The sequence below is a fragment of the Stenella coeruleoalba genome (genome assembly GCF_951394435.1).
Source record: "Stenella coeruleoalba genome assembly, chromosome: 17".
Taxonomy (NCBI): domain Eukaryota; kingdom Metazoa; phylum Chordata; class Mammalia; order Artiodactyla; family Delphinidae; genus Stenella; species Stenella coeruleoalba.
In genome coordinates, this window is record NC_137163.1 from 15,491,890 (window position 1) to 15,504,241 (window position 12,352).

The 12,352-nt window shown below is 36.0% G+C and overlaps 1 protein-coding gene across 4 annotated transcripts in view; it reads right to left on the bottom strand.

Annotated features, from left to right (window-relative positions):
* Positions 1-12,352, bottom strand: part of TBC1D31 (TBC1 domain family member 31) — a 61,756-nt gene that overhangs the window by 21,881 nt on the left and 27,523 nt on the right. For all 4 annotated transcript variants that reach the window (XM_079901112.1, XM_079901111.1, XM_079901110.1 and 1 more), the window contains 6 exons: positions 10,452-10,628; positions 6,114-6,193; positions 5,889-6,035; positions 5,419-5,552; positions 1,119-1,252; positions 621-800 (listed from right to left, as the gene is read on the bottom strand). In XM_079901112.1, the coding sequence (XP_079757238.1) occupies positions 621-800; positions 1,119-1,252; positions 5,419-5,552; positions 5,889-6,035; positions 6,114-6,193; positions 10,452-10,628 (852 nt within the window). The remainder of the gene's footprint in view (positions 1-620; positions 801-1,118; positions 1,253-5,418; positions 5,553-5,888; positions 6,036-6,113; positions 6,194-10,451; positions 10,629-12,352) is intronic.

The following is a 12,352-nucleotide window of genomic DNA, read 5'->3' on the forward strand; positions in this document are numbered from 1 at the left end:
GATTTTTAAAAAATATCTGACATGTTTCCACATTATCTTGTTCTGCTGGCAGGTCCAAATTCTAGTAAATACACACACATACATACATGTATGTACGCATCTTGTGATCATGAAGTAAAAAGAGAGTTTAATTTGATAGGAACCACAAAATAAGTAACAAACAAACAAAACCAACTTAACTTACCCTGTTACCAAAAGAACCTCTCCCTTCAAAAACTACCTCTAATGCTTTCTTTCAGCCACTGGCCTCAAAATTCTCAGTTACCATTCTGCATGTGTAATAAGCATCTAGATTATCCCAGACCAGCTGGGTCACTGATAAAATCATGCACAGAATAAACAACGACCCAATTGTTAAACATCCTTTAAACAGGCAAAAAGCACAAAACTCCAATATTATCATGATTCTTCTCCGAAGCTATGATTTTAGGACTAGTAGTCAAGCTATGACTGACTACAGCTATGTAAGGGCCAGCACGCAGTGGTATAACTTATTCTCCGCTATATTCTTACCACCTGGCACCAGTACCTGACATATAGTAGGTACTCAATAAATATGTGGATTTTTAACTGAAATAAATGAAATTTGAGAACCACTACTTAAGAACAAGGATATGTACCTCAAAATCATCTTTAAGATTACAGTTGAGCAAAGGAGCTCTAGAACATATGTTGTAGGCCACAACAGTCATCAGGAGGAATGAAGGATGGTTGGAAAAGACATTATCAAATAATTTTAGCCACTCCTCTCTGGTCAGTACTTCTGAGAACACAGTTTCAAGAAGAGGCCATGCATACAGCTAAAATAAATAAGAAAAAATGTATTATTTCTTGAGGGAAAAGTCATAACAGCCATTGCTAATATACTCATTTGGTTTATATTTGGTTTATAAAATCATTATATTAAGAACATAACTATGAAAAGAACTACTCTAATTTTGGCTCTTCTTTACAGACTTTCAGGAAAGCAGTTTAATGAAGAAAAAAGTGGAATACTATTAAAAGCATAACAGTAGTATGTTTATTATATTCTTTCAAGAAAATACTGTCTTATTTATACCAGAACCAATGTTAGCTTCCAAAATAAGTTGTTATTCTAAAAACCTTACATTTCTTACCTGGGAAGTTATATCATGATTTATGAAGTGTTGCAGGAGTTCCTTGTCATGAAATGCCAAAACATTTTCTATCATACTAAGAATATTGATAGGAGGATTAGGAAAATATTCAAACCAGTGTTGACACCAATTGACTATGAAGAAAAAAATTGAAAATTTACCTTTACCTTTCTATATCATCAAAGAGCTTTGCAGTTCTTAAATGTATCCACTCTTTATATCCTCAACATGCCCATTAATAAGGAAAACATAACCCTTTAAATTCTAGAACAATAGATTTTAAAACTCCATCATGTTACTGCGGTATTTTAGGTTTATAGAATATTCCCGTTTCTTCAGAGCAGTCAATGAGAAAGTGTCAACTGAAACAAACAAACCTTCCCAAAGTATTCCTGATGGTAGCTATAAGGCTCTGTTTCCTGCTGGCTTGTGTGCTGCATGTATTTAGATTTCCCCTGGCTAACAAAATGACCCTCTCCTAAAAAAGGTCCCTATTTAAGTCTTCGATAAAATGTGATCAATGTTAAATGGCAATCTCCTCAAATCTACTAAAATTCATTCCTAATTAAAGAGTCCCATTTCTAGGAAAAGAGTGTTCTATAGGTGTGGTAACAGGGAGTCACCAGGACTGGTTTGAAATCTAACTGATCAATGACAACTTGTTTCAGTAAACTTGACTTTGAAAACCAACCAATCAGTGACAGCTGCAGCAGTGTCCTCTGAAAGTCAGCCAATAGAAAGGAGAATCCGTTCCACTGAAGAGGCTTCTAAGGCTGACTTTAACTCACTCTCACTTAGTAACCAGCACAACCCCCAAAACATTCTTTTCCAAAAACCCTAGGAAGATGATCAGTTTCACTGCTCAATGAACCTATGTCTAACCACCACAACTTGCCATAATTATTAAATTCAGATTTTTTATTTTAAATACTGAGCTGGGGTTTCATGTTTTGACGATAAGATCTTTCTCAAATTAGCAAATGGTCTGATCAGAATATTGGATTACACATGGTTTATTCCATTATTTCATTTATTAGTTAAGTATTTAGATTTGAGTTAATATTTAAGTCATAAATAAAATCTTGCAAAAACTAAGCTTTAAAAGAAACATTTCAGCTTCTTTAACTGCTGCTCTTAATACGTTAACTTTAACAGAAAAATCCAACCTCTCCTAAGTAAGTACCTATGATGTCCCAGACACTGCTAGTTTTGGGAATTTTAAAACACCACACACATACACAAAGCTCTCTTATATTTAATCTTCATCAATAGAACAACTTTTCAATTAAGCAAGAGGGAAACCCTGTTTTATACAGTAAACGTCTCCTCTTGTATTCTGCTAGGTGCCACCACACAGAAGTATGGGTAGAGGATCTAGAGACAGAATTGACTGAGAGGAGGATAAAGAGAAATGGTCATCGTGTGGAGGCCCTTCACTAAACCTGAAGAATTTCCTCCTGGTTATAAGAGGAACTCTAAAGAGTGCTTAAAAATGACTTTTATAAACATATTCCAAGTTATACATAGAAGTAACTATATTCCTTCACAATTTCTTCTTGGCCCCAACTAGACTGTAACCTGAAAGCCAAAACAATGGCTTATCCCAAAGCAGGGCTAACATTTAGTTGAAGCTCAGTTTGTTGACTAAAACTAGTTTGAGACCCTTGATGAAAATCCATAGCTACTCATGCTGACTGTCATGGATCTTTTAGATTTAGATTTCAGTTTCAGAAGAGAAAAATCAATTTCCTTAGTATATAATCATACGTAGCTATGTAACAAGATTTTACTGGAAGTAAAAGATATAGTTGTGCATGCCTACTCTAAATTAGATATAATTGCTTTATTTCTTTCTTGTGGTAAAACATAATTTGCCATTTTAACCATTTTTAAGTGTACCATTCAGTGACATTAATTCTATTCACAATGTTGTGCAACCATCACTATTTCCAAAATCCTTTCCCAAACAGAAACTCTGTACCTGTTCAGCATTAACTTCCCATTTCTACTTCCCCAGCCCTGGTAACCTCTAATCTACTTTCTGTGCCTATTTGAGAAATTTCACATAAATCTGTCCTTCAGTGTCTAGCTTTTTTCACTAAACATGTTTCCAAGGCTCATCCATGTTGTAGCAGGCATCAGAATGTCATTGCTTTTTATGGCTGAATAATATTCCACTGTATATATACAGATATGGTTTCTCCATTCATCTGTTAATGGACATGTGGGTTGTTTCCATCTTTTGGCTATTGGGAATAATGCTCCACAAACATATTTGTATACAAGTATCTATTTGAGTTTCTGTTTTCAATTTTTTTGGGGATATCCCTAGGAGTACAACTGTGGGGTTATATGGTAATTCTATATTTAACTTTTTGAGGAACCACCTAACTGTTTTCCACAGTGACTGCACCATTTTACATTTCTATCAGCAGTGTACAAAGGTTACAATTTTGCCACATCCTTGCCAACACTTATTTTCTTTTAAATTACAGCCATCCTAGTAGGTATGAAGTGGTGTCTCACTGTGGTTTGATCTGCATTTCCCTAATGACTAACGATCCTGGGCATCTTTTCATGGGCTCAGTAGCTCATTTGTACATCTTCTTTGGAGAAACATCCATTCAAGCCCTTGCCCATTTTTAAATTGGATTGTTCATCTTTTGTTCTTGTTTCTTTTCCTTTTAAAACTCTTAGTGTTATTGACAGGGTAAACTACCCTTTAGTGGGATCAATTAGAATATTCATATTTTATGACCTAATGATACCAATTCTGGGACTCCAACCAAAAGAAATTATTATAAATTTATGAATGTGAAGCTAGTCACAACATTGTTACTTTTAATACATAAAAATTAGAAACAACCTAAATGTCCAACAGTAAAACATTAAACTAGACCATGTACGTTATAGAATTACAATAAACAATAAAATGTTTACAAAGTGTATACAAGTAAGAGAAATGTATATATCATATGAAATAAAAGTAGTATAATTATAAAAATAAAAAACCCTAGGGCTTCCTTGGTGGTGCAGTGGTTGAGAGTCCGCCTGCCGATGCAGGGGACACAGGTTCGTGCCCCGGCCCGTGAGCCATGGCCGCTGAGCCTGCGTGTCCGGAGCCTGTGCTCCGCAACGGGAGAGGCCACAACAGTGAGAGGCCCGCGCACCGCAAAAAAAAAAAAAAAAAAACAAAACAAACAAACAAAAAAAAACCCTAGAAGTCTAACAGTTGGGGGATACATTATGGTATAAGATGAAATATTATATAGGCAATAAATTATATTTTTTAAGATATTTAATGATTTAGGGAAATGCTCTTAAAAGAAATTCATTAATATATCATCAAGATTGTTTCTGAGGAAGAAGAATATTCATGAATTTTCTTTTCTTTTGTATATTTTCCTATATTTCCTCCAGTGATTGGTAAAAACTTACTAAAGCAAATACAGCATAATAAAATGAACGAAAATCTGTAAAGAGAAGTAAACTAAAATATTCACAATATGTCCACCGGGATCTTTTTATGTCTACTTTTCAGAATTTTATTGTTATAGTTAAGTGCTTATCTCCTTTGTACAGGAAAAATACATACAAAAATGTTATTTTTGTTAAACCAGTGTTGGTTTAATTTGGATCCAGTTCATTAACCATTTAGCTGATTTCACTAATATGAAAGAAAAATGACTCACTTTTTAGTGTAGATGATAATGATGAGGCAGTAACACGATGGGAGTACAGCTCTATGTTCTGAGTGCCTGGGTTCAAATCCTTATTCTGTCATGAACCTAATCATGAACTTAAGCTCTCTGTGCCTCAGTTTCCTCAACTATAAAAAGGGAATAATAATATATAACACCTACCCTACAGGACTGCTGTACGGTTAAATGAGTTAATAAAGGCAAAACACTTAGAATGGTACCTGGTACACAGAAAGTTCTCATTAAATGTTAGCTATGGATGATGAGAATGGGGGTAACTGCCAACACCTGCCACATTACGCAGCGTGTGCTGAATGCTTTACATGCTTACTGCAGTCTTATGAATAATAACTGACTTTCAGTAAGTGAAACATCTGCTTCCTTCTTACTAACAAAATCTAGCCTGTAACAGTATCTTCTAAAATGCAACCATCCAAACTTCAATGTAAGTAAAAAGGTTTATTTATGTATAAATGTCCAAACTCCCCGTTTTATGCTCTATTTCTGACTGTCTCACACTAGAATTGTTAAATGTTGCAAAGGTATCGGAAAATGTCTAAGTATCTACTCTTGGTTTCATTATTTACTTATTTACTTACTTATAAGAGTAGCAACAACTTCAAAACAGATGAGCTGGTTGTTCTGGAACAATTTTACAAATGGAAATGCCAGAAGTGGAAGATACGGTGTATCACTAAAGATGCTGGACCAGTGAGCTAATGCGGAGAGGGTTCTGTGAATAAAATAAGGAAAGAGCAGAAAAGCTTGTTAAAATTTATTTGAATAAATAATACATTCACATGATGAAAAATGAAACAGAAGGTGAATGTGGTGAAATTCGGGTGTGTCTGTTTTCCCACGATTAGACTGAGGTTATAAGTTTTCGGCAAGAATACAACAAAAGTGATGTGCAACACACTGATAGGATTTCTTACTGGTGATTTTAAATTTGATTACTTGGTTAAGGAGGTGTCTGCTATGTTTCTCTACTATGAAATCACCATTTTCCCATTTGTAATTAATAAATATCTTGGGGGAGATACACATTACTGCAAAATACTGTACATACCTCTGTAATACTCTGAGTAGTTTCCTACTTTTGATGGGGTATTTCTTCTGAAGGTTGAGAAATGCCACATGAATACCTTTATCTATAAGGTTACTAAATGCAGTATGATTTTCAGGCAGCTGTAGCAGAGAGCGCCAAATGAACATTCTGAAATTAAAACATAATTTTAACCAAGAAAAATTAGGGGAATAAGATTGATTTAACATGCAAGAATTTAAATTTTACCTGTATTTCATTGGATATTCACCATAGCCTTTTAATAAGATTTGTAAACGCTTTTTGTTTAATCCATCTGAAAATTCATTCTGTAAAGAAAAAAAATAGTATCAATAAGTGACATAATCTTAAAACTGAAAAGGTAATCTAGTCCACAGTGGCTTTCCAACTTTGGAACACAATACACAGTAAAATATATTTTATATCATGGAACTCTCCACACACACACACACACACACACACACACACACACTATCTTTCTCTCTCTTGAGTATGCATATACACAGCAGATAAAGTTTATGACATATTTTTTTACCCTGTAACAGGGTTTGACAAACTTTTGCTGTCAAAGGTCAGACAGTAAATATTTTAGGCTTTGTGGGTCAAGAGGCAGAATCAAGCGTATTAGGCAGGTACTCATATAACCATTTAAAATGCAATCATTTAAAAATATAAAAATCATCCTTAGCTTGAGTAGCCAGATTGGGCCCATGGGCTGTCCTCTGTCAATCCCTGTAGCAAGAGCAATGCATCTGGATAATTTTTTCCTCTCTTGATCCTTCCATCTCTTTTATTTTTTTGCACTTTTAACTTTTAAGTCAATTTTTATCTTAATGGAAAAACACTTTATAGATTTTAGGATCATAAAGCCATTTTCATAGATGATCTCGTTTAAGCCTAACAACTGTATGAAACAGATGAGACGTTTTGTCTTCCTTTGAGAAAATGGGAAGGTCAGAGAAGTTCAGCAACTTGCTTAAGATCACAAATCTGCTGAGTCTTGGCTCAAGACCCAAAGCCACATTTTCTGACTTAGTTCAGTGCTCTTTTCACCACATAAGAAACAGGTAATCAAAGTGTAAGAGGCGGGTGAGGGACAGCCCAAGACGATGGTGAATGAAGAGCCCCGTTTGAGAGCGATGCACCAGACATTAAGGGCAACTAGCTGCACCAGACATTAAGGGCAACTAGCCCAGACTGGAGCCATGCGATCCATAAAAGAGACACGTTCACTGTCTCTGTTCACTGTCGTCACCCAGACACCCGCTGCCATTGAAGCCTCTCTAAACAAAGGTCAGAATGCCCAGGGGGATTGGCCTGAGTTTCATCTACTTTTGTCTTCACCATGAGCTGATGAAGCTCCTACTTCCCTTTCCATGTCCTGATGACACAATTAGTCGAGGACAGGCGTTTCACCCACAGAAGTACTCTACTGTGACCTACTCCTTAGAACTGGCTACGGGTTTTTAGAAGCCGCCCACTCCCAGACAATATTTCTGTAGGGCTTCCAACTTTGATCCAGACTAAGGGCTGCCAGATGCCCTGACCGTGGTGTCACTTTTATTTCCCAGAAGTCAATCATCACCATGCCCACACTAGTTTTCTCAGAAGAGGCTCCTGTGAACTCTCAGGAAAGCTGAAGCCAGACCATGTCTCAGAAACACATTCAACTAATAGGGTCAATACCGCCTAACCTTTACACAGCTAGGTTTGTGCCTGCTACTTAGTTTTTTAAAACTAAACAGTATTTTGTTTAGGGTTACATTGTAGAGGCGATAAAGCTATAAGGAAAGCCAAGGACATAATGCAAAAGTGAGGACAACGGTTACATCTATGGGACAGGGAGAGAAATGCGATTGGGGACAAGCACACAGGGGACTTCAGAGCTACTGGGAATACTCTATTTCTTAATGTGGATATGAATATGTCCAGAGAAGAGTTAACATGGCAGGTCCGTGACTGCTACCCTTAGAAAGGCCCACTTGAAGGTTGGCCCTTGTCTGGTGTCCAGCTATCTGGATTTCCAGGAAGTTCCCACTATCTCCAGAACGAACAGGAGCGGCTCCCGGCGCCTAAACTGTACACTGTGGTTTATGCTGAACACCTGCTTTCCTTGTGGAGTCTGGAATTTTGCAAGGGAGCCTATAACCAGCCTCCAGTAAAAACCCTGGGCACTGAGTTTCTAATGAACACTTTACACATTCTTCTTTTGAGGGAAGTTTCACATTTTAAAACTGCTTATAGAAGAAAAGAGGTTAAAATTAATGAGAAAAATACCAACAGTTGCTACGAATATGAAGCAACTGGAACCCTCAGATGCCTCTTGGTGGGAATATGGATTGTTTAAATCAACCACCTGGGAAACTATCTGACAGTATTTACTAAAGTTGAACATATGCATAGCCCATATGCCAGTAATTCCATTCCTAGGTTTACACCCAACAGAAACATGTCCTTATGCTCAACAAAGATGCCTTAGAATGTTCAGAGCAGCACTGTTTCTAATAGCAAAAAAACCTAGAAAACTACCCAAATGCCTACCAATAGCAGAATGGATAAAGCATGGTTTATTCACTCAATGGAATTCTATACAGCTGTGAATGAATGGTTTACGACCACATGGATCTCTCCAAAATACCGTTAAATGAAAGAAGCCAGAAACAAAAGAGTACCAATTGAATGATCCAATGAACATAAGTACAAAAAAAGGCAGAACTAATCTACAGTGTTAAAAGGGAGGAGAGTAGTGATGCTTGGGGTAAGGGGGCAAGTGTCTGGAAGGGAGCAGCAGAGGGGCTTCTAGGGTGCTGGGAATGGTCCATTTTTTGATCTGGGTGCTGATAACACAGGTGTATTCAGTCTGCAAAAATTTACTGAGCTGTGCATTTTTATGCATATGATTGATTAACTGTCAATAAAAAGTTTTGAAAGTCCTTGAAAGTGTTAGCAGGTTGTCTATTAATGTGCATATTTTCTTTCAATTCCAAGGCAATATACGCTCTTTGCAGAAAATTAAGAAAATACAAAAAAATACATATAAAGGAGAATAAAACTGACTGAAATAGGTAATTCTACTACTATCAAAGTTTTTATGCACATGCTCTGACTTAAAAATTCTACTTCTACAGATACATTTGTTCAAATGTCCTAGGAATATCCACTGCATCAGATTGTATTAACAGAAGACTGACGATACAACCTAAATGCCAGTCAGCAGAGTCCTAGTGAGATAGATTAAGTTATATCCATAAATGCAATACTATGCAAATATTTTTAAAATGTTGTAGCACTACATGCACTAATATAAACAGATATTCAATCTGTTAAGTGATAAGAACAAGTTATAAAACAGTGCTATAGTATGATTCCATTTATATAAAAAAATTTTAAAAAGGTAACAGACAGATATACATTATGTTTATACACAGAAAACTTCTGAAAGGATATCAACAATTATCTTTTCTTTAAATTTTATTTTATTTTATTGTTTTATTTTTGGCTGCGTTGGGTCTTTGTTGCTGTGTGCGGGCTTCTCGTTGTGGTGGCTTCTCTTGTCATGGAGCACGGGCTTTAGGTGCACACCGGCTTCAGTAGTTGTGGCACATGGGCTCAGCAGTTGTGGCGCACGGGCTTAGTTGCTCCGCGGCATGTGGGATACTCCCGGACCAGGGCTTGAACCCGTGTCCCCTGCATTGGCAGGTGGATTCTTAACCACTGCGCCACCAGGGAAGTCCCATCAACAACTATTAACAATGGTCACCACTGGGGAGTGCAATGAAGAGTGGGCTAGGGCACAGGGAGGAAGAAAAGTATGCTTTTGTTCTTTTCCCTTTACAACCTCTATACGAGCATTGTCTAACAGATAAGCAAGAGACAAATGTAATTTAAGTTTTCTTAAAGAATATAATTTAAGTTTCATGTTAAAAAAAGTCAAAAGCAGCAGGTAAAAATCAAATTTAATACATTTATTTAACCCAATGTAATAAAAATATTATCATTTCAACATATAATTAGCATAAAATTATTAACTAATATATTGTACATTCTTTAGGGGTAGGAGATTAAGGGGTACAAACTACTATGTATAAAATAAAGAAGCTACAAGGATCTACGGCACCAGGAATATAGCCAATATTTTATAATAACTTTAAGTGGAGTATAATCTCTAAAAATACTGAATCACTATTTTGTACTAATATAATACTGTAAATCAACCGCAATTTAAAAACAGATATTTTACATTCTTTTGTTCATAATAAAATCTCAATATCTGATGTGTATTTCACACATATACCACATCTCAAATCAGATCAGCCACATGTGACTAGTGGCTAGCATATTGGACAGTGCAATTCTATACTGTTTTGACTTTTTAAAAAAAACCATAAACATGTATTAATTTTATATTAAAAAGTTTTAAAAGCATGTTATAATTTCAGTTACAACTTGCTTCTTTTCCATAATTTTCCTTTAATTCCTAAGAGAAGGAAGAATGATGATGGTCTAGAAATCATAAGACTTGTCTACAGCAGAGCCATGACAAACAAAAGTTTAATATAGTCTTACCTTTTTATTTTCAAAATTACCAGTCAGGTCTTGTTTTAATATTCTAGCTTGTATTTTGTTTTCCCTTGATTTTGCTGGCCGCTGTACTCTTCCTGATGTTACTTTCATCTTAAGATCACCAGAATTCACTTTCCTCTTAGGCAAATCTTCAATCACTTTCACTAAAGGAGGAGGTGGCTAAAAGTGGGGGGGGGAATCCAGTGGTTATCCTTGGAAAATAGACCTGTTAACATATAATTTACAAAATGTATTTTGCTCAATTTAGTAATATGCCTTAATAGATATAATTATCCTTCAGGCAAAAAGTGTAAATAAAATGTCCAAGAATGTTTCCTTGTTGATTAACGAATCAAAGCAAATTTCTGCCGAATTCCTTTGAGCAACGTAATAAAGATCACGATTAACAACAATAAACAGAATTTAGTTATTCCTTGAAAGCTGGCCTCAATCATACAGTATCAATCCATTTTTTACACCTGTATGATAAAGTGAGTAGTAAGGCGGTAATCTGCTGCAGAGAAGGCCCAGTTACACACAGGGCCCTCTAGAACGCTGAGAGAAGCACCCTAACATTCTCTGGGCTCAGGTGAAATTTCTTTGAGGGAAACTGTCACATGACTTTCCTCTGAAAGCACGGGACCCCTGCCTTGTCCTTGGTTACATTTTCTAATCTACATGGAGATGGCTGTCAGTCCCTGACTGCATCAACAGCTTCAGAGGCAGGGCAGAAAGCACGACTTAGATGCCAAACCCTCGTTTTTATGGGGACGAACAGGTAAATAAGCCCCCAACAACTTCAATTTACTTAAGGTAAAATGATTCACTAAGACATTTTCTCTGTGAATAACACTCTCTTTGAAATAAAAAGATCTTCATTGTTCAAAGAAAATAAGCAGATAAAATAGCTCCGGCTTTCTGAGTTCTAACTATGATTCAAGTAAAAGGACTTTCACAGGGTGTTTTAAAGGTTTGAGACCATTACTGCTGAATGTTCCCTTAGTAATTAGCCCAGATCCAGATCAAAGACAAGGTGGATTTGTGATTTTTAAATAATGTTTCTTGAAGCCAAAGTGCCAATTCCTTGCATATGAGAATAAGAACACAATATACTCCAAATGTCCAAATGAACATATTAGATTCAGAAAGACAAATATTACACACATCACCCTGAATTCAAGCTGTCATGAAAGCCAGAACAGTGGGCTTCCATGATGACGTACGATGGAAATGAATCGCCACTCTTTGGGAAAGCTCTCTGAAGCAGAAAACAAACTTTTCTGACCTCCTCCCGCTTCGTCCCCAAAGAAACAAACAGAACAAAGCAAACATCTTGACTCCTTTTAAATAACAGACTATAAAAAGACTACTTTGAGGTTTCAAACAGAGATTTTTCTCATGTTGCCTTCAAAAGTTCAGGACTTCTGCTTTTGAAACCTGCAGCCTATTATAGGAGACCAAGAAAATATTCCCTATTGTCAACTGCAGTATGTACGACACGTAACACTGTAAAATGTATAGAGGAGGTAGTATACATGGCATTGATATTGCATTTTTACTTGTTTTAAAATTATTTTGAAAAGTATTTGAAGTTTTAACTGCATCTGTAAGGGTTTTTTAATAGTGTTTTTCTAGGGTACATTGGTATTTATTCACATCTAGAAAGAGTACAGGATAATACAAAATATAATAACAATAACTCTGACCAAAATAAAGTACAATGACCACTTACTCTATGATTTAATTCTTTACCTATGAAATGTAATTAATAGTGGTCTGATTTCTGAATATTGCCCATCTTTAATATCCCTGAACTATCTTCTAACCTCAGTCCATTCTTCTGTATCTTTACTGTAATATTTATTCTAGTGCCACATTTTTCATGGTTCTTCCATGAAGGAATC